Here is a 23,593-nt window from a genome sequence, read left to right on the forward strand (position 1 = left end):
CCACACCTGTTGTGGGACCTACACTGGGAACTTTAGAAATTAGAAAATTAAAGTCATCAGTTTATTTGTACCTTTTATAAACATGCCGTGGGTGCTGCAATGTTTTTACCTACATCACTTATTTTATCTGAGTAAATGTTAATGTTGGAGATGCACTTTTTGGTTTTCTTTTTCTTTTATCTGTTAAAATCTACATATTTTACTTTCACATTCTGACAGAGGGTGTGACAGATCACATTGCCTCAGGCAGCCTCCGGAGCTGCACGCTGCATTTTACTGAACACAAATGGACTCGTGGTCACTGTACCTGGTTCTGTTGCTTTGCCACACAAGTAAGTTTTGTTTGTTTGTTTGTTATCGTCGATGCAGTGGTGTATTCTGGTTTTTCTTCCAAATTTCCTGACAGACACACGCCCTCACTGATGCATGCACTGACATACACTCACTTACAGATACACAGTCATTGTCACACACACTGTTTAACCAACACACACTTTCCCTGAAACATACACATTCACAGACATACACACTCATTCACAGTTATACTCACTCACAGTTACACACACACTCACATTCACCGACAGACACACATATACACTAACTGACAAACATGCATTCACCGACAAGACAACATGCACACTCAATGACAGAAAGGCATACACACTCACTGACAGATGCACACTCACTCAGTTTCAGACACACACACACACTGGGACACACATATACACATCACTCACTGACAGACATATATACTCAGTGTCAGACACACATATTGATTGACAGACACACATACATTAGCTGACGGACAAACACTAACAGACATACACATTCATTGACAGACACACATACACACACTGACACACGCATACACTTACTCTGAGTGACAGATACACACACTGACAGACACACATACACACTCATTGACAGACACGTATACACTCTCACTAACACACACTCACTAACAGACACCCACTAACTCTCACTAACACACACACAGTTACACACTCTTTGTAAATACATTTTACTTTTTTTTTTTAAAGTTCAGTCCACACAGCCTCCTGGAGTGGAGTCTTCCCTGGGGTCCAGTGGGGTTTCTGCTGGCTGGGCTGGAAGCCACCGGTATGGGCGGGCAGTCGGGAGGCAGGCTCATATTTGAGGTGGCGAGGGAGCTCTGATCCTCCTGCTAAGCTCCCTCTCAGTGATGCTGGGGCCGGAGGGACATTGTATTCCTGCTCCGACATCACTGTGGTGCGCGTGAGGGAGCTGAGCAGGGAGAGCTCAGGGGAGAGTACTCCCTCGCCTACCGCCTCAAGGAGGCCCCGGAAAGTGCCGCCCAAGGCAAATGCCTTGCCAGTCTCACGCTACATAAGCGCTGGTGCACTGTCTGTGTTCTTCAATCCAGTTGTGTGTGTTCTCACCTTTCGTTTATCTCTTTTCATTCCATCGCTATGTTTGATCTCCATTCTAATTCTGTGTTTATTCTACCACTTCAATCTCACGGAATGTGTCATTTTTGATCTGGGCAGTTAAGGGGTGTATTTATAGGCCATGGGTTGTCGTAAAAAGGTAAAAGCAGACTTTAAAGATTTTTTACTCCACGTTTTGACTTAAATTTTGTAACTCACCGTAAAAGTCTGCTACTTAATTAAACCTCATAACAAACGTGTGCTGGTTACTGATATGATACATTTTTAGGCAATTCCCATCATCCTTTTTATCAAAAGCGCAGTTTACCAACTTTACTTACATTCTTTTTTTTACGTACATTTTTTTCCATCTCGGAGTTGTGAGCCCCTGTTTATTTAACCCTCTAAGGACAGAGGCAATTGTACACGTTCTGACCGAAACAAAACGAAAACCAAACCTAGAATTTGAGCTATATGTTTGTTCAGCCATAATCGACCTCTTTCATATTAAGTGCACCCACACTTATTATTTATAATTTTGTTCAGGGGAAACAGGGCTTTCATTTCACATCAAATATTTATATATGGAACACAATTTAATATGAAGAAAATCTAAAAAAAAGTGTGAGAAACTAAGAAATATTGCATTTTTCTTCGTTCTGCATGGCATTTTAACTGTGAATACTGCTTTAATTACAATAAAACACATATTTGTATGCGGCAATGTCCCACAAGTAAAACAATGCCCCCATGTATTTTTTTTATGGTTTTTTTATGGTGTTGTACAGGGTCCAATAAAGAACTTGCTCATTTCAGTTTTTACAACTTGAAATTTGCCAGAATTGTTTGCTGGATCTATGTTGCCTTCGAGATTGTATGGCATTTTGCATTTTTCACACAAAAACTGTACTTTCACTGATAATATCATTGTCCCTATACATTTTACTGCTCTAAACCACTCATATTTGTGTTCAGGCATGTCTCATGAGTGCAACAGTACCCTCCATATGCAGGTCTGATAGGGTATTTGAAAAGTTACAGGGTCATATATAGGGTTATCCATTGAAATCTGCCAGATTGGTTATGCTGCCTTTGAGACCATATGGCAGCCTAGGAATGAGAATTACCCCCACCATGGCATACCATTTAAAAAGGTAGACATGCCAGGGTATTTAAAATGGGGTATGTCCAGTTGTTTTTAGTAGCCAATTGGTCACAAACCATGGCCAAACATAGTTTTCATATATTATTTTTTTTGCATTTTTTCACACAAAAACTCAATTTCACTGATGATATCATCTTCATTATATTATTATTATTATTATTATTATTATTTAATTATTTACATAGCTCCATCACATTTCATAGCGCTGTACATTGGGTATTATATGTTTTATAATATTCATATTTCAGGGATGTCCCACGAGTACAAGGCTCATAGGTCACAGGTGCCTCATTTCAGAGCCCTGTTTAAGCTTGCACTGCTGAGAGCCCCAGGAGGAAGTATTTCCCAAGTAGTGGATTACTCTCGTAAGGGCAGACATTAGGCTGCTAGGCTAGAACCTACCAAGAATGGGGTACATTGACGATGTAACAGGCTCATGCAATGTATGATCATATAATGTAACCAAACCCCAATTATTTTTGCCTAATTGAGGTATTTTTAAATAAAACAATTACATTCTGTGACATTTAAAACCATTGTTTAGTGAATGAGTGAGTGCGCTGGATCTTGTATATTATACATATAGTTTTCATTGGAAGGGTATTTTGATATTAATAGCTTGATAAAGGGAGCGGTGGGGGGGCTGAACCAGGAAGTATTGGCCCAGAGAAGGAGCGGACTGTGTATTTCTATGCCGGATAGCCCCTCGCACAATCTCAGGCTGCACCTGCAGGCTCAGCCTTCCCATTTGCGTTCAGAAACAATAAGCCGACTTATAGTAGTGGTGGTGTAGTTGGTTGCTTTCTTCTTTGGGTCTCTGGTATCTAATTTTCTGTACCAATTTGTCTTTAATGAGGCAGTTCATAAAACGAACTATAACGTCCCTGGGTTCAGAGGAGTTGATACCCATCGTTTTTCGTAACCTATGCCATCTTTAAAAGGGGTATGCACCTTTCTCCTTTTTTTTTTTGAAAGAATTGATCCATATATTCTTTGAGATAATTTTCCATGTTTTCATGGTTTATATCCTCTGGTATGCCTTTAATGCACAAATTGTTTCTTCTCGATCTATCCTCCAGATCTGCCGGTTTTTGATCAAGAGATTCTATTTTATTTTTCATTGAGTTATTTTGTATCTGGAGCGTTTTAATTTCCTTCTGTAATTTTATGAAACTTTGATTTTGTGTTTCTAATTTTTCTTTTATTTTAATAACTTCATTTCTTAATTCCGTTGATGTCGTTTTAAGATCTTGTTTAATTTTTGCATATAAATCTGCTAACGCTACCATCATGCTTTCTTGCGAGCATATTTTTTGTGATGTTATACTTTCTGTTTCTGTGTTGACTACAGGGATAGAATCTCCTGGAGAGATAGATGTTCTTAAATGTTTTCCTGATACATTAGAAGATTTTGGTGAATAAAATGTGTTTATCGTTTTTCCTTTTTCCAGTTTATCTGATTCAGATTGTTTATCCTTTTTGGGGGCCATTTTCTCTTTTTTCCCTCTTTCTTTCCCCCCCTTTTCTCTCCCTTCCTTTCTCTTTTACATCTCCCCTTGCCTTTCGTTTTTCCCTTCCTTTTCTTTTTCTTTCTCGTCCTTCTTGATTACTCGCTTATTATTTCTCTTTGATTTCTATCTGTATATTATCTGTCCATTGTCTATCCTTTCAACAAACCTCTCCTTCCTCCTCCATTATTTTATCTCAATTTTTTGGAAAAAAATTAGTATTATCAACACGTTTAATTATCTCATATTTAAATTTACACTTAGCTTTTGTGTTCTGTCATTCGTCCGACGCCAAGGGACCTCCAAGGCCTCTAAGACTGCTCAGCTGATCCGCCTCAACTGCGATATGCCACACCACGACTTCTGCTTGCCTCTCAGCCGTCGCTAATTGAACAGAGAACTCCAATCTTTTTTTTTTTTTTTATTTCTTTATTTTTGTTCCAGCATCCTTAACGGCATCAAAAAATACAGTAGATGGCCCACGCAGGGGCCTTTTATAGACATATTATACAGTGTTTTAACAGGATGTATATCGTGATGTCACATATACATATAAAGGATTGTGCCGTTCGGCGCTGGTTTTCTGTTATCCGGGCGTTGGTAGCCCAAGTATCAAATTTAAACATACAAGAAAAGAAAAAAAATATATGACTATTGACATGGTCATGGAAGTTCAGTACTTCATTTCACAGCATATGTACCAGTTAACATTATATGGGTCTGGGATTCTGTTGGTGGGCGAGGAGTGTCTGCGTTTACGAGGTGGTTCTCGTTACAGTAACACAATTGCTTCTCGCCTTTTACATTTTAGCGTCCTATTCTACCCAGTCGAGGCTGTCTTGCTAGTCTGGTATGTCAAACCAGGTACTGAGCGGTCGTTCTGGTAGGGGGTGGGGTAGGGTAGGGTGTGAGTTACGGGTTGAGGGGGGGGGGTAGTTATAGGAGGTGGAGGTATTTTGCTCGTTGGGGCGCCCGGCAGGCAGAAGCACGCCGAGCCGCAGCTCGCGATTCTCAGTTATTTTGGAATTATTCGTTGGTATAAATTTCCCATGGTTGCCAGATTTTTTGGAATGATTTTTCCGTATGTCTTATTTGGGCAGTCAGTTTGTCCATTAGATAAGTATCTTTGATTTTAACTACCACGTCATTGTCAGTGGGGACCGTGGGCTGTAGCCACTTTTGTGCCAGTGCCCTTCTAGCCGCCAGTGTAAGTTTGTTTAGTAATTGTTGTTCTTTTTTAGAAAGGCAGTCATTTGGTCTGGATAGGAGGATCGCCCAGGGATCTAGGTCTATGTGTCGTATGAGGACCTCTTGGAGCAGTGATTGGATTCGTTTCCAATATTTAGTCACCTCAGGGCATTCCCACCACATGTGGATGAAGGTGCCTTTGCCGCCGCATCCCTTCCAACATGTGTCTGTCGTCGTTTTCCCCATCTTATAGAGCTGAGCAGGTGTGGTGTACCACCTCATGAGCATCTTATATGCTTGCTCCTGATGTAGCACACATATTGATGTGAGAGAACTCCAATCTTGAAGCCTCCACTCTCCGTCTATTTCAGACTCCCCTCTCAGCTCAGCCACACACACGCAACATCCTTACTTCCGCACCCTACGTCACCAGCTGTATTCCTGTGACTCGGCTATTGGTTTTTCGCTTGATTTCTGGTTTCCCTGACTTGCTCTTGTACCTCAGTATACCAATTTCTGGTTTCCCTGACCATTCTATATCTAGCGAATGTAAATTTCGGCCACTCTAAGGACCGGCATACGTTGTTACATCTATTATTATTTACACTCTGTGTGTTGGGTAACTAGAAATTGTGACATTACAACAGAGACAGTGGACCCTGTAGGTGTAAGTCCTCAAGGGGCTTCTTATGGTAACAGATTTGAGGAATTGGACCATTGTATGGACCAAATTACCCTTGCCTTGCAGATATTGATGACACGTCCATCAACTCTGCAAATGGAAGGACAATCTCCGCCGGTTAATCCTATTACAACTGCATTAGAAGTTACACCTTATAAATCTACTTCTCATGTTACTACACCTTTAAGCTACGGTGGAGCACCTGAAGCTTGTCGCAGTTCTGAAACCAGAGAAGCATACATTTTGAGTTACATCCTAGGGCCTAACTCACAGATAGACCTAAAATAGGGTTTATCATTACCTTGCTAATTGACAAGGTGTTGATTTGAGTCAACCCCTCTGGTGTATAAGTATGCTGCTTTTATCGAAGCCTTTAGGAGGACTTTCGATCCCCTTGGCAGAAAAGCGAATGCAGCCAGAATTCTTCTCCTGTTTAAACAAAGGAATAAATCCGTAGTTGATTATGCCCTAGAATTCAGGTCCATGGCAGCAAATGTAGGATGGAACATCCAGGCTTTTGTAGACATGTTTCTTAATGGTCTTTCTGACACTTTTCGTGATGCAGGCTCTCCTTGAGATCTCCCTGTTAATTTAGAAGAATTAATCACGTCTATGAGGATGAACGTCTTAGACATAGTCAAAATACTAGGGAAAGACCTAGGAGAGTGTCTATCAGACTTGCTCCACACTTTAACTCTGCAGATTCTATGGCTTTGGCTCTGTCTAAACCCATTCTGTTTGGGGTAACCAGATTAACCAAAGCAGAGAGACAATACAGAAGGAGAGAAGGGTTATGTATGTATTGCGGTAAAAAGGGACACCTCCACCTGACCTGTCCTAGTAGGCCGCAAAACTCCCGCATCTAAGTCCCTCTGGAGGACAGGCCTTGGGTGTTTTTACTATGTCCTCCAAGAATACAGAAAAAGATCATAGGCTTTTTATTCCCATCACCTTAATCTGGGGAAAGAATGTACTATATGGCACTATTAGAGTCAGGGGCAGATGAAAGTTTTGTAGACGTAACATATGCCAGTAGTCATTCTATTACATCAAGGTTGAGAAATACGCACTTGGCCGTTGAGGCCATAGCTGATAGACCACTTCAAATTCCTGTGATTACTCACGAAACTGAACCCCTGCACATGACTGTAGGGGCCCAACATAAAAAGGTAATTGTGTAACAATTGATTTCATCTTCGGCATTCCCAGTGGTTTTATTGATTTTAAAAAAGAAGTAAAACCTGTATTCAGGGATACACTTCTAAAGTAAAACTCTTATTTCTGATAAATGTTCCTACTATGCCTCCTCTGACCACTGTGGTACCTGAACCATAATTAGATATTAAAGAGATATTTGATTAGGGTAAAGCAGTGTCTCTACTGCCCCAGAGATCCTAGGATTGTGCCATAACTCTATTACCAGGCACTATGCCACCAAGAGGCACTGTGTACCCACTATCTGCTAAAAAAAAAACCATAGAGGGGTCGAAACATCAATGGGGACTTTGTATACATCCCCCCCGGGAAGACCCATTATCAGTGGGATCGGGTCCCTAACGAGTAACATCTCACAGTATATCGATTTCTTTTTACAGAAATATGTGTTTTTAGCTAAATCATATACTAAAGACTCTGTCCAGATCATCAAGGAATTGGAAGGTCTTGAATGGAAAGATGAATACCTTTGGGTAACTGTTGATGTCACCTCTTTATATACCGTGATCGACCACGAAAAAGGTATTGAAGCTGTACAGAATATCCTGAGGTATGATCCAGATATGAATTGGGGACAAGCTACGTTTATCTTAGACCTTATCAGATACATCCTGTTCCACAACTATTTCTGGTTTGAAGGGTTATATTACCTTCAAACATGTGGAACAGCGATGGGCACCAGGTTCGCACCAAGTTATGCCAATATTTTTGTTGCCGATTGGGAGCAGAATCATATTTGGCAGAATAATCCATTTGGTGCGAACCTGGTGCAATGGAGAAGATACATAGATGACGTTTTAATTATCTGGAAAGGTGGCAGAAGTCTTTTAACTGAGTTTTTAACTTATATTAATTCTAACACATATGGACTGAGGTTCACGGAAGAAATCCACGATACGTGTATCAATTTTTTAGACCTTACCCTTTTTATTAAAGAGAAAAGAATTTTTAGTAGAACTTTTTTTAAACCGACAGATGGTAATGGTTTTATTGATTTTTCTAGTTGCCATCATCGAAAATGGCTGACAAATATCCCCAAAGGACAGCATCTGAGATTATATAGGAATTGCACTGAGAAAGAGGATTTTAAAAAACAAGTCCAAGTCCTTAATAAAAAGTTTTTAAACAGAAATTATCCAGAACAACTCCTAACTAACACACAAAAACAAGTAGAAGGTTATCAGAGGAAGGATATTTTATCGAATAATAAAGGGGTTAAGAGGAATGCTGGGAATCAGTCTGAGTTTGCCTTTTTGACGAAATTTAGCAATAAAGCCAACCTAATAGAGAAGTCTATTAGGAAGAATTGGCCTATCTTGCTACAGGACAAGTTTTTAAAAAAGGTTTTACCCAAAAATCCTAAAGTGATCTATAAAAGACCCAATAACTTGAGGAATATTTTAGCTCCCAGCATTTTACCTAAACAGATTGTCGCGAGTGAGAAATCAAACTTTTTAATAGAAAGGCCAAAAGGTTTTTTTAAATGTGGTAGATGTAGCACATGTAAATTTCAGAGGAATAAGATCACAGAATTTTCTAGTATGGTAACTAAAAAAACTTTTAAAATAAAACATTTTATTAATTGCAATAGTAAGTTTGTGGTATACCTGTTACAATGCAAGTGTGGGGTCCAATATATTGGACGGACAATTAGAAAACTGCACATCAGATTACTCGAACACTTCAATGGAATTAAAAATAAAAATGAGAAACATAGTGTACCTAGACATTGCAATAAATGTAAAGATTTCGATTTTAAGGATTTTATCTGTATTGGGATAGATCTAGTTTTACCTCATTGGAGAGGTGGCGACACCGAAAAGCGGCTAGCCATGAGGGAAACAGAGTGGATTTATAAAATGAAATCCTCTGTTCCTTCAGGATTAAATACTGATTTGGACATACTAGCTTTTATTTGATTAATTATATGATATTTTATATTTGACCTCTTTTTTTTTTTTTTTTTTATTTGACTCCTCTTTTTTATATACGTTTTTTATATGCGTTTCATATTTATTTATTATATTTATATATGCCTTCTATATACGCTTTTGAATACATGTTGGATATCAAATGATATAATAATAATTTTTTCTTATAATGTAATCAGTTATGTTTATATGACTTTTACCCTTCAGTCAAATTGATATGCTTTCAACATTACATTATTTCCTGTATATGTATATATATCTATGGTTTTTTATTTATCTCTACTAATATTTGGATATTGTCTTTTGTACCCGTTTATATTCTGATATGTTATCCATTTATGCATATCCACATTGACAATACTGGATAGACAATTCAATACTGTAAGGTCTCTGTATACTATTTCTATGGTTATCTGGGAATATAAATGGACTCATAGTTTTTATATTTTATTTTTATTTTCTATATATATATATTTTATCATTATTCTCCACTACTCAATTATTTTCTATTTTTCTATTTTTATATTTATATCTATAATTTTTTCGATACATATTATATGTATTTTCTTCCCTTTTTTTTTTAGTCTGGTACCTGTCTAATTTATATTTCCCCCTTTATACTTAGCATTCCTTTGTATAGGGGTTAGAAGGGGGGGTAGGCAGATTTGTAAATCCGGTCTGCATATTAATAGAGCGTTCTCTTTTGTAGTTCGCTCTTTATGCCACCGTGTACATGAGCAATAAAGTTTATTTGCGTTTCTCCGTGGTTGCGCGTGCGCATATTAGCCACGCAGGCGTCATGACGTATGACGTTGTGCGTGGTGACGTATGGACGCACGCCCAATCACGGAAGTGGACAGACGGACCGGCTGGCTTAAAAGAAAGAAGATGGAGGAAGATGGAAGAAGCTCCTGAGGAAGTCTGACGACGAAACGCGTTGAGCATTGAAACATTGACGACCCTTTGGGACCCTGCATCGTGGTATCAGCGGTTTTATTGTTTATATATGCTGATTATTTTCCTTTTTTTCTTGGGCTATATATTATGGACTTGGTGCATTTTTGGTACTAGTATTTTGTACCTTATACTTGCACTGCACTTTGCACTTTTACTATCTGCACCTTATTTGCCCAGTTCAGCATTATGTAGTAGTGAGCTGCTATACCTATGGGTTCTTGTCTTATATAATTTGAGCACTTGTTATTGTGCTATTAATATATATTTTTTATCTACTTCTGTATCAATAAATTACTATTTTTAACCAGTATATTTATTATATGGTTCTTTTCCCCCACATATACCTATTTAGTGACTGTGGCGCCCTGTTAATCTGTATACATATTTTTCTTTGTATACATTTGCTTGTATGCAATAAAGAGCACCAATATTTCTGTCGAAAAATCCCTTGGAGTGCACCCTTATTCTTTTGGACTATTTATCATACGTGGATTGCACCAGGGTAATAGTTTTTTTGTTTTATTAATTAATTGGTGAGTGCCAAGCCTTTGTTATATATATATATTATAGTAAAAACAGTGAATGTGTCTAGTCCCCCACATGGTGGAATAATTGGTGTATTTCTAGATTATGACTGTTTCCCCATGTTTCTGCAGGTTCTGAGCTGGAAGTAACCGGTCCAGCTGCTCCCCACACTGTGTTGGTTGGATCCCGTGTCGTTCTCCCCTGTAGGTTCTCTGTGGATAACCCTCCTGTGAACCCCATCTTTCTGGCTGTATTTTGGAAATTTGGAGACAAAGAACTGTTGAAATATGATAAAGGGATATTGAACTATAATAAAGGAATAACTGCCAGTCCGAGGATGACAATAGATGGTCAGGCAGCCATGAGTGGAGATGTTTCTTTGACCATAGACAATGTGACCATCTCTGATAAAGGCATCTACACATGTTCAGTGATTTACAGCCCAGACAGACAAGAGAAAGATATTGAGTTACATGTTTATGGTAAGAATTTATTACAGGTGTTTCTTTCTCACTAGGTAAGGATCAGCTCTACATAGTGACATTTATATTGCAATATATGTATTAATTATATAATGTATGGCTTTACTTGAGGATTTGTTCCAGTGGCAGTTATAGTACTCTGATAAGCAAATAAATATAAATTGGATAAACATAAATTGGATATCCACTAAACATGTCCATTCGGGTTCAAACAAATTGCAATTCGTCTGAAATTTGTGCAATCAGCAGGTCTTTTGAATTCTGTAACTTCTAATCTCTATATGGACCAGTCACAAAACAAACAAATTAGGCAATGGCCAAAAAGCTTGGTTTGTTTTGTGGTTCAGAGTTCCATCCATGATACAAAAAGGAGATAATTGGTGGGAAAAACTATTTGATGATACCAATGTTTTATTCATATATCAAGTGAGAAGTGACCAGAAGAGGGGAAAAAATGAGACATTTCTATCTATCTTTATATATTTAATAAGTATTAGGGATGTGCATGGGAAAAATATTCTGTTTTGTTCGGCATTTCCAAAATTCAGGACTTTGGTTCGGGACATTGGGTAAGTGTAGGGTTAGGGTAGGGTTAGGATTAGGGGTAGGGTTAGGAGTAGGGCTAGAGGTAGGGGTAGGGTTAGTTCAGGAGTAAGGGTAGGGTTAGGATAGTGTAGGGTTAGGGTTATGGTACGGTTAGGGGTAGGGTTATGGTAGGGTTAGGAGCAGGGTTAGGGTTAGAAGTAGGGTTATGGGTACGTTTAGGATTAGGGTAGGGTTAGGAGGATGGTTAGGGTAGGGGTAACCCTACTCCAACCATTAACCCTACCCCTATTCTAACCCTACTCAGACCACTAACCCTAACCCTACTCCAACCCCTAGCCTTACCCCTAACCCTACCCCAACCCTTAACCCTAACCCTACCCCTAACACCAACCCTCTCTTGTTTTGCCACTTTTCAGAAATCCAAAGCACTTTGGCACTTCCGAAATTTGGCACTTCAAACTTTAGAACATTAGGACATTTGGAAGCATCCGAAAGTCCGAATTTCCAAAATTTGTCCGAATTTGAGTTTGGAATTAAATGAATTGCACATGTCTAATAAGTATATAATATATAAATAGAATGTTTTTACTGCTCCTCCTGTTCTTCCCTCTACTGGTTACTTCTTCTCACTTGATCTGTAAACCAAATGGCTGGAAAACGCACGTATCAGTGTACTGATATATTTATATACTACTTATTGTTATAATATGTTTAGATTTTGTATTATGTACATTATTTTGGTTAATTTTAAGGCTTTGGTTCATACAATTGTTTTTCTCAAAACAATTACAATGTGTCAAATTCACCTAAACTGAAATGCCACATGGAAGAAACCCCAATCGACCAACATATACATGTATATTTTTGGAGGAATTAAAACAATTTTTTTCTAATGGTCACAGGTCCCACACAAACCCTATGAAGGACCTCCAAAGAGCGTAATATTTCCTTGTGACATAGGATCCATTCATTGAATCAATTTTTTTTTTTTTACAGCTTCTCCAAAGGTCAACATAATTAAAAAAACCTTCCTAAAGAATGAGGAAAATCGCCTCCACTGTTCTATCACAGACTTCTACCCAAGTAATATTAAAGTGTTCTGGTTCAAGAATGGGCAGATTCTGATTACGTCCAACATGGGCAAACCTCAGAGGAACTCAGATGGCACCTATAGTGTAAACAGCTCCGTGACCATAACCCCAACTGAGATCCAGGAAAACATGCTCATCGAGTGCCAGGTGGAGCACGAATCACTGCTAAACTCTATAAAGGATAGTTATACTGTGGTATACGGAGGTGAGAACAATGTAATTTAGTTGTGTTCTTAAATGTAATTGATTAAAACTCATATAAACATATAGAAAGTACTGCAGCACAATGTCAAACCAAACTGGAATAGAATACACGTTTAGTTACAAAATACCAATTACATCTATAGACAAAAAGGCAATCCTTATCTTAATAACTACAAGAGCAAAAACCAAAAAATAAATATGTCTACATACTGTATATTTATATTAATTATTTTATTTATACAGCTCACAACTAAAACTGAAGGCAGGCCGATAGCAAATTCCAAATTGGAAAATGATCAGAATTGTACTTTTCGAGCTAAAGAATGGGAGTTTGTAATTGCTTTTTGTCTGACTATAGTCACCCGGTATAGTAAATACCTTAAAAATAAGTGGAGCGCAAACAGAATAAATAAATGCAGTGAGCCTCTATATACACCCCAAAAGTGTAAATAGCAAAATTGCAGAATATACTTAGAGTTCTGTTGAATGGTTCTCGATGGATAGAATATCACCATGTAAAGGAAAAGAGCACAGATCCCAAATAATCATGCATTATATCAATATCAATGTAGCATCTATAAGTATCACACTTCTAAGCTCTCTCGGCACTTAGATAGTTAAATGTCTCAGGAGATAATCAGAGCACAACGAGCATGATTGGTTTGCGGAGCTCAGCTCATTAGCATACCATCACGTGGTGGAGTTGGCGCCGGAATGCACACGATACCGGCTCAATGATTGGACAGTGCTAGAGATACCGGTATCTGATTGTATATAAAAGGAGACTAGGAATCAGTCTCCAGTCATCCCCTGACGAAGGTGCATCTAAGCAAGCACCGAAACGCGCGTCGGGCTCTATGGGCTCATTTTCGTTTTTTAGTTATTTTCTCTCACTAGGGCTATCTATCACTATGTGCAGGTAACCAACATCCTAAGTATGGTTCTGCACATAGAGCCACTCTAATCTTTGTTTTTCACCTCTCTCTCTTTTGGGTCACTGTATATATATATATTTTTTGTCTGCAGAGGGTTAAATCCTCTTTGATGTAATTTGGGGAATACTGATATGCATGATGAATACATCCCTGTATTTACTGTAACTAATATATGTTTAGAGTTGCAGTCATCTAGCAATAACTCCTAGGGGAAACTATGAATCCTACCTAGATGCTAGAAGTCTACTCCACAGGGTATTAGCCACATGCTACCCCTAATGCCGATTTGGCTTCTGATTTAACCAGACTTTTTTTGAAGTCGCACAATCGTAGGCTAATATAGACACTGGTGCTTATCACCAGCCATACGGCATTCATCAACTATTCAGACTTTTATTAGTGACCACATTCCAGATACCCATGTCAGCTGTATGACATTTACCTACTTAATACGCTCAAGCCACTGGACTTGACCATTTATAATTGCCCAATAAAGTCACTAGCCAGTTGTGACATTTGAGCCTAGTAGTTACTAAGGTATTACTGGATTTTTATAGAGGTGAGCCATTAAGGCAAGATTGCACTCCTTTCAATATTTCGTTACCACATTTATTCACTTATTAATCTAGTTTTCAATTACACTGTTCTTATATTTATTATTTATTATTATTTTTTCCAGTACTATACTCAGCCAGTCTGGATCACTCCAGCTGTTTGAGTATTCTGTTCTATATTAATATAATGCACGATTATTTGGGATCTCTGCTCTTTTCTTTTCCATGTTGATATTCTATCCATCGAGAACCATTCAACAGAACTGCAATTTTTCTATTTACACTTGTGGGGTGTATATAGAGGCTCACTGCATTTATTTATTCTGTTTGTGCAGTTTTTTTTTGCCCCTTTGAATGCCATTTTAGCACTTACATAATACATACCTTGCTCTGCCCATATACTGACTGACATTCATGCTAGAAGATACAGTAACTTGGACCTCAGCTGAAGCCACTTTTCTGAGTGAAGGATGTTCTCATCACAAACAACTTAGACGACTTTTTTGGGTGACAATAGTCCTTATATCTGTGCTATATCTTGCTCTTAATAGGCAATAAAGGATTAAACAAATGAATATATGTTATATACAATGTAAAACTTCATCATAAAACCTAATTAAACATTTTTTCATTTTTCTCCAGCGGTGCCCAGCGTACAGATCTTCTCTTCAAGAAGAGGTGAAGACCAGGAACAGGTCTTCTTCTGCGATGTTCAAGGCTTTTACCCCGAGACAATGACAGTAAACTGGCTGCTGAACAGAAGAAAGACTGAGATCCCCAGTAAAAATGCAGATGGCAGTTTTAATAAGGAAAGTTACTACCGTGTCCAGTCTTCACCCGATAACAAAGTAACAAATATCTCCTGTGAGGTCCAACATGAAACATTGATGGATCCTGTGATAAAGACATTAATACTGCCACAGGAGGGTGAGTTAATGGTAAAGTATTCAGCTGGGAAGGATACATGTAGACTAATATCATTATCTATTATATGCATCTACAACTCGCTGTAATTAAATATTATTAAAATACCCCATTAATCAACCCTACATTCCAGCTTTAGCACCTCTTTATGTTATCAAACTCTCTTTGTGGATTGTAATGGTTTGCTATTGGTTAAGTCTATTTGTACACCACCACCACCACCACACACAGCCTTCCCTTGTGGTAGAGGTTTTGGGTCATAATAAATCAAATGAGACACTGATTGATGAATTCCATTTCATGGGTGCAGAATAGACTTTTAAAATTTCGATTTCGGTTAATGTCTGATTCAGCTTGGCTAAAATTCGGCCAATATTTTCCGCCTGGTATTTCAATTCAGTCGAATAGAATGCAGCGATCTGGTCCAAATCTTTCAGTGCTTCAGATAAGTATATACATCCACTATTTAGTACTTTTATGTGGGATTTCCATATTTAAGGGTACCAAATTAGGGAGGGAACTGAGTTTAGTACATAGCTACCTTATACAGTATACATAAATATGTCAATCATACAGAAGGATGCCAAATTAAGGAGCTAGTTCCTAAACACCCGAAAGACTAACTTAACCAAAGCCACTTTCTTAATGTTGTTTTTTTTTGACTGTTTAGTAGATGGCTCCCTATTTTGGAAAGAAGAGGAACTGGAATAGAGCCAATGCCTGGTGCACTAAGTAACCCCAGATAGGACATGTGCATGGTACTACCTATAGCAGGTTTGCTCCACAGCTGACCATGATCCCGAAACAGGTTATGTTGTTACTTACCAGTCTACAACAGAGTATTAATCTACTGCTATTACTTCTATTATCACATGAGGCAGCCTTATTATAGGAACATAGGCTAGTTGACATTTTGAGATTTATTTTGTAGAAATAGTAGCATTTCATGTTACATTAAACTGGTCGAATAACATCTAACACCTGCTAGTTTGTTCACTTTTTGTACACGAGCGCCCAGTTTTTCTTATTATTATATTCAATATAATTTATTTATTTTCTTTTTTATTATTATTCTTTATTTTCCTTAGTTCCTAGTCTGGTAGCTATCCTGTGGCCAGCTGGTACTCTTATCAGAGTATACTTTATCTATCCCAGCCCCCACTGGTACACTTTCCTTGTTTATTAGCTCCCTATTTTTGTATCCTAAATATGGTGGTCCCACATTAGGATACCAAATTAGGGAGTTATCTACTAAACAGCTGAAAGATTAAAATTAAGAAAAGCCTTTTAAAAACCCTTTATTTACTTACCTTATCCCAGCGCCCATGTCCCTGGACGCTGGGTCAATGATCCACCCCCTCCAACAACCCGCGACGAGTTGGCACTAATGCGCATGTGTGGCAAATGCTGAATGCTCGAATTAGACCTCCCCATAGGAAAGCATTGAATCAATTATTTCCTATTGAGAAAACTCTGATGCTGGATGTCCTCATGCAGAGTGTAAAGACATCCAGCGTCAGTTTCCCAACCTAAGGTCCGTTTGGATGCAGGAAGCACCTACAATGGTTGTCTGGTAGACGGCCACTGTGGGCAGACTTAGTGCTGCAATGTAAACATTGAAGTTTCTCTGGAACTTAAATATTTTACATTGCAGCACTAAATGCAACAGGGACACTGCAGCCAGACCACTTCAATGAGCTGAAGTGCTCTGTGTGCCTATAGTGTCCCTTTAAGTCAAGTTACCAGAGGTTTGTTAGTGGTAGATCTCATATAAAAAGCCATTCAAAAAATGAAATCCAAATTAAATGACTACTTCCTTCTCTCACATTTCTTGCAGATGACGATGAGGTGGGGACCAGCACTTCCAGTCTCATGGCAGCCATCTTGGGATCCTTTCTTGTAACAGTAGCTGTGTCTCTCGCTGTATTTTATAAGAAGATATACAAGGAAAGATGTAATAATTCTTGTTTTTCTTGCACTCTTTTAAATATATATACATTATAATCAAAATGTAAATAATAAGCAGAGCATTCATGTTAAAGTGTGTTCCCTCCTAAAACATACTGGATGGGTACAGGGCTGGTTGAGAGCTTATAGAAGATCAGAGCAAGATAGTAATACTGCATACAGAGCACTGTGAGTCTGGGATTTGTATTTAAAGTTGGTTAGAGAGTGTGTTTAAATACTTGGGTGAGAAGACACGAAGCTTTGTCCGTTACACTTGAGGTCAAGAAGTAAATGACCACATTGTATGAGGAGAGCTTAGACTAGATAACTGAAAATGTCTCAATAGACCATCCGGAAGATACATTTTAAAAACCAATTCTTTGATGGACCAATTTTCTTTTGTTTTTTATTTATGGTTGATAACTATTGTTAAAACTCTAAATGCGGGCGGGGCCAAGCCAGCAAGCTGAGAGGACGCACGAAAGCTGGGCTCCTGCTCTACTTGCCGATATTTCACAAACAATCGCCAAACTCGAGAAATCAAACAAGCCGGGGTGCACTGCCTATGTCAGGGGTGACCTGGTGATCAGCCCGATATCTGAATCGAGCGCACTGGTGAACGAGAACCCAAGTTGGAAAGCTGCGGCCTACTGATGGCGGAACCGGGGAGAGACGGCCGCTCTCCTCGCCAAAACATTGGAGGTACAGACCCACTGATGCCCTGCTCCCCCCCCTGGAACGGTGGGGGTTATCCCGGGCCAGCCCCGAGGGGCAACCTCTGCCCGAGCCTCTGGGGTAGAATATGATGAGCAGCGAGCAGCGGCACAGCCAGGCAAAATGGCCGCCGCCACATGTACTCGAGACATAGAGAAAAACGACCTCGAAGCCAGGCTGGATGAGCTATTCGCCAGGTTTTGGAGAAGGATAACAATCCGGGAGTTTCAGGCCAAGGCACACAGGGTCGCCACCACTGTGCCGGTGAACCCCCAGCATGAGCGCACACCTCCGCCTGTTATCAAAGCATGCAAACGGCGCCGGGGACGGCAAAACAGAGAAACCCGAAAGCCCAAGAGTCTACTACTGCTAATGGCGGCAACCCACCGATGCCAGCACCAGGCGAAAAGAAACCTACCTGGGAGACAGCGGCGGCACACTGAGTCAATCCAGGTCTGGTCACGACCAAGGGATCCCGGGCAGACTGCACCACAACTCCTCAGCCGACACCAGCAAGCAGCAGACCCTCGCCCGGGTAGACCCTGGAGGAGACACCACCGCCCGCAGTACACAGCCTCACACGGCCACCCACGTGCTGGCAGGTCCGCACCATGGGGCTCAGATCTCACTGTTATGAAGACTTCCTGCATTGTACAGATCGACTGGATTCACCTTAGCAGGGTAGCAGAGCAGCTGGAACCCGGCGCAAGACCGCCAAGCGGCATTGGATGACTGGCATCACCAAGGAGCACAGAGCCCTGGGCTCCATTTTTCTTTTCTTCCCCTTACTTTTTTCAATTTTACATTAGCCCACCGTTGATGGTCTTTGACCTGCATGACTGAACTGCCTACTTATTATCGTTATTATTTGACTGCCTATGCCTCATCTGAAAGCCCAATGGTATTATATCATATGCACCTAAGCAAATGTCACACACAGCATGCCGACTAGCAGACACATTAACACTTATAATGCTCGCAACCAACATACACCGTGCTTCATGCTCATTAACCTTTCCACTCCCTGGATAATCTCATACGATACACACATGGCCTAAGGCAACTGACAATTATCCAAAATGTTCACACACCTACACAGCCCTAGAGGCCTCACTACCCACGTAAGTCTCAACTACGTTTAATCTCTAAAAGCATATAAGTTTACTCAAACTGTCTAATTTTACTTCATGTAGTCTATAAAAAATTGTGCTGTTAATGCTTGCCATGTTACCGAATATCTTGTGTTACTCTATTGGCTTATACCTGCTTTCGTGTCGCTATAAACGTGTCTGTAATTCTAAGCACTACAAAAATAAAGAATTTAAAAAAAAAATAAAAAAAAAATCTAAATGCACAGGAATGTTGATAAACTCTTACAGTCAGTTATACTGCCTACATTTGCCATAATATCTATTGCTGAATGATCAAACACTCCGTACTTGACATTACCAATAAAAAGTATTTAGGGGACAAAAAGCCAATTCTTCATGTTGGACCATTTTGGAGATACTGAAGACCAAACCATAACCATAAACTCCTAACATGCAGTTCATCCAGAGTTTGGTCTCCGCTCCATGTTAGTGAGTAACGCGTTATGAATTCTGTAAAAGTTGTGACGATGGATCAATTACCATGGAAACTAATGGACTGATCCTGCTGATTTCTTCACATTAAAATGATCAACGTAATGTTTAATCTTCATATAAGAGTTTCATTTATGCACATAGCAGTTATAAAATAAATGAGAATTCACTCCATTGTAATCTGAGAACTCCTTGAGAACTGGAATTAGAAGAAGACTTGATTGAAAGTCTCTCAAATCTACTCGTTTACACCCATCAGTCTAGACATTCACAGTATTTATTTATTTGTCTTGTTCGTAGCCTTCATGCTTAAAGAAATAAACTTTTATCTCCGATAGTAGTAATTGGGCAGTACCTAATCTATACTACTGCAACATTATATACCTGTTTATTATATATATATATATAATGTGGACTTTACCACAATAGTTATTTAGATTATAATTTATTTCAATTTTGTAGCTCAGTGATCAGTAAATATACGGATAGATATACCTTTCACCATAATAACAGTATGTAACAAAAAAAAAACATAAACAAGCCAACTTTTTAGGACCATAGCTGTTCTCCTTTTTGTTTTGATAAATATAACAGGGCATTTTCTTGGGTTATTTGTTTTGTTAATAAACGTGAGGGGAAAAATATTTAGCTTTCACAGAACAGTTTGATGAATTATAAAATGTTAGTAAATGTCGACTAAAGATTTAGCAATATGAGCCATAATATATTTGCTAATTTCTCCTCTATACAGTTTGTGATGCTGAGTTTTACAGGTTTAGAACATCATCCTTCTCTTCCATAAGTTGTTCAGCTACATTTCTATCACATGTAACTTTGAATCGCTCCTAATAATCATTTTACCTGTCAGGTAATGTAACATTATATCTATACTTTCTACAGACTTCCAGCAGTTTCTAGTGAGCCCAATATACAGGCCTGAGATGTGGGGCGAGGATAGAAAGGTCACCCTGTATTGTACGGCTTCCAACTGCCCAAAGGAGGTCCAGGTGACATGGACTGTGACCGAGGCCGATGGACAGAGCGTCATGATGTCAGATAGCATGACTGAGAAGGAGACGTTACTGAGTGATTATACTGTAAGAACTGACCAATCACAGGCTGACGGGATGCACAATGTTATCACTGTGCTAAACATCACACCCAGTGCATCAAAACACAGCAAAACGACATTTGTCTGTAAGTTTATCTGTGACGGGAAAACCAAGGAGAGAAAAATCAAATGGAAATTTCAACTACGTAAGAATAATGTTCTCTTTTATTATTTACTATAATGGATCTAATTACACATGCAAATTCTATGTTAATGTGTTTTTGAAAGAATGAACGTATTGAGATACCTTCAATAAAAACTGAATAAGCAGGAATCGTGAAGAGGAAGGTACACGTGACACCGTATAATCCCCCACCTGCATGATCCAAGCACCAGTAGGATCGTCCAGTAGTGTCACAGGGCTTAACCCTAAATATAGACAAATAACACTTCTCACAATCTGTGAGAGAAAGTGTTAATATTGGAAAGAGAGTAAAAGTAACAAAACGGTAACAAAAACTTATTACAACCTGATAGTTTTTTGTTACTGTTTTGTTACTTTTATTGTGAGATAAGTGTTATTTGTCTCTATATTGAGATACTCTCCATACATCGATCTTATCTGTAACTACCTGTAGTGTTTATATTTTATGGAATGTAAAAAAAATGTTGCACAAACTCACACCCAATTCAATAATCAGAAATTCAGAAGTTTTTTAAATTTTAAAATGTTCCAAAGACTTACTACCTACATGTAGGTTTCATGATGTCTTATGAGGCTTCCCTTTTTGTTTGTTCCTTATTTTTTTTATTTTTTTAACATGTTATCAGTAGAGATGTCCCGAACCGTTCGCCGGGAACCGTTCGCTGGCGAACATGTATTACATCATCATTGAGTAAACGTTGACGCGGTACCTCACAGTCAGCTGACACATTCTGGGAGGGAGGGCCTGCTGCTGATTGGCTGGAATGTTTCAGCTGACTGTGAGGTACCGGGTCAAATTTTACTAAATGATGACGTAATAGGGGGCGTACCGACACATCGCCCGTGTTCGTGGCGAACATGTTCGCGAACTTCACATGTTAGCTGGCGAACGGTTCCCGGCGAACGGTTCGGGACATCTCTAGTTATCAGTAAACTGTCAATCATCATCTAATAGTCTAGTAACCAAGATTATGAGCTAGATGCCTAATACTCTAGATAATCAGAAAGTAATCTAGTTTGTTATCTAGATCAGCTAGTAGTAAGTTTGTGTTCTGGATTACTAGATAGACCACCAACTAAGTAAAATATATGTCTGTCATGTTTTGCCGTTTTCAGCTCTTATTGGGCATTCTCTTTGTGATGCCTTTAATTTATGGCCCTTTATAATGGTTTGAAATACCCCAAGGATACAGAGACATTTTATTTATTCAATTTAGATTAATCTAGAGATAAGCTTCAATAACATCATATGCATCTGTGCATACATACATATTTAGATACATTCATATATACAGAAACAGTATGGTCCATTCCAATCACCGGTAATCTTTTTAAATGAATGTAAGGGATCAGTTTTTCATATTCCCAATCATTACAGATTCCTATTGATTTTATTTTATTTTCCAGTAAAACCCCAGATATCGGATGATACCCCTATTAAACTATCGCTGTGTGACTCGGGTGATGTGCTCTGCTCGGCCAGTCTGCAGAACTTCAGTCCTAAGGATATTCAGATTACATGGAGCTGTGGAGTTGGACATTATCAGGATCTGGAGACCTTTAAGGAAACAGTTATAGTAAATTCCCAGCAGATGTTTAATGCTGACAGTGAATGCAGAATTCCTGGTGACCTATTCAAAGAGCCAGGATTTAAAGTGCGTGTCCACTGGAGACATGAATTATGGGATGGACCTGGATGGAGGGAAGTGTCTGCAGCAGGTAATGTTCTCAAAACTCCAGTATATGCGCTTTTAGAATTGTAACTAATTAAAGCGTTGCTCCAATACTTTTTTTTGTCGGGGAGGGGGGGGATGTTTTACTATTTAAGACGCACTAGTGGGCACTACTAATTATGTCCACCTCTGCAATGTGCATTGAAACCTGCAAAAAATGTTTTTTGCTTACGTGGAATCCAGTGCTTGGCGAAGCTCCCAGTAAACTCCCAAAAAACCGAGGTGACGATCCAAATGATTCAAAAATAGAAACAGCTGTTCTAAGATCAAAATGTGGTGATAAAAACTGTTTCCCTTGTTGATGAATGGTAGAACACATGGGATCTCTGTCAGGGTGGCGGTACGGAAACCGGGACCCCTGGGTCTGTCCAGGCGGTGGAGCGAGGACCGAGACCCAGTATGCCTGATGTTCAGAGTAGGAGTCACAGTGTGGAGGTGGATTAGCAGGGTCTGGTGCAGGGTAACCGCACGCCCCCTGGTGTTGAGCACCAGCGTTTGTGCAGCCACAACCAGAACCCTGATTCAGCTTCAGCGGATCCCAGGAACTAGGAGCTAGGAAATAAGCAGACCTCCCAGGAGCTGAATAGGGAGGCTCTGCAGCAAGAATGTATCCAGTACAGAAAAAAGGCAAGGCTAGGATAGTCACCAAACATGAAAACAAGACAGAACTAGTAGAACCCAGAATCAGAGAAGGATAGGAAGCTAAACCCAGAACCTGTACACAATACATAAGGGAACATTAACTAAACATGGGCATGACTGGACAGGACTGAACACACAAACTAAAACAAGACATAACCAACAGAACCCAGAACTGGAGCAGGACAGAAAGCAGAACCCAGAACATGTACACAAGACATAAGGAAACATTAACTAAACAGGGGCAGGACAAGACTGTACATGGATTACAAAATAAAACAAGACAAGATATAATAGGCAAAACAAGAGGAGACATAACTGAGCACTACATATGGAAATCATGGGGATTTAGTCACACTATATGATCATACATTCCATAAGCCTGCCAACAACGCCAATGTACCCCAT

General features: G+C 39.2%; 1 protein-coding gene across 1 annotated transcript in view; it reads left to right on the plus strand.

The window, feature by feature from the left end:
• Positions 1-256: 256 nt before the first annotated feature.
• LOC134571354 (uncharacterized) overlaps positions 257-23,593 on the plus strand; it is a 40,049-nt gene continuing 16,712 nt past the window's right edge. The window contains exons 1-7 of the mRNA XM_063429556.1: positions 257-332; positions 10,709-11,059; positions 12,602-12,901; positions 15,032-15,316; positions 17,151-17,267; positions 20,458-20,814; positions 22,221-22,532. Of these exons, the coding sequence (XP_063285626.1) occupies positions 287-332; positions 10,709-11,059; positions 12,602-12,901; positions 15,032-15,316; positions 17,151-17,267; positions 20,458-20,814; positions 22,221-22,532 (1,768 nt within the window). The 5' untranslated portion in view covers positions 257-286. The remainder of the gene's footprint in view (positions 333-10,708; positions 11,060-12,601; positions 12,902-15,031; positions 15,317-17,150; positions 17,268-20,457; positions 20,815-22,220; positions 22,533-23,593) is intronic.

The sequence above is a fragment of the Pelobates fuscus genome, chromosome 8 (assembly GCF_036172605.1).
Source record: "Pelobates fuscus isolate aPelFus1 chromosome 8, aPelFus1.pri, whole genome shotgun sequence".
In the NCBI taxonomy this organism is placed as follows: Eukaryota; Metazoa; Chordata; class Amphibia; order Anura; family Pelobatidae; genus Pelobates; species Pelobates fuscus.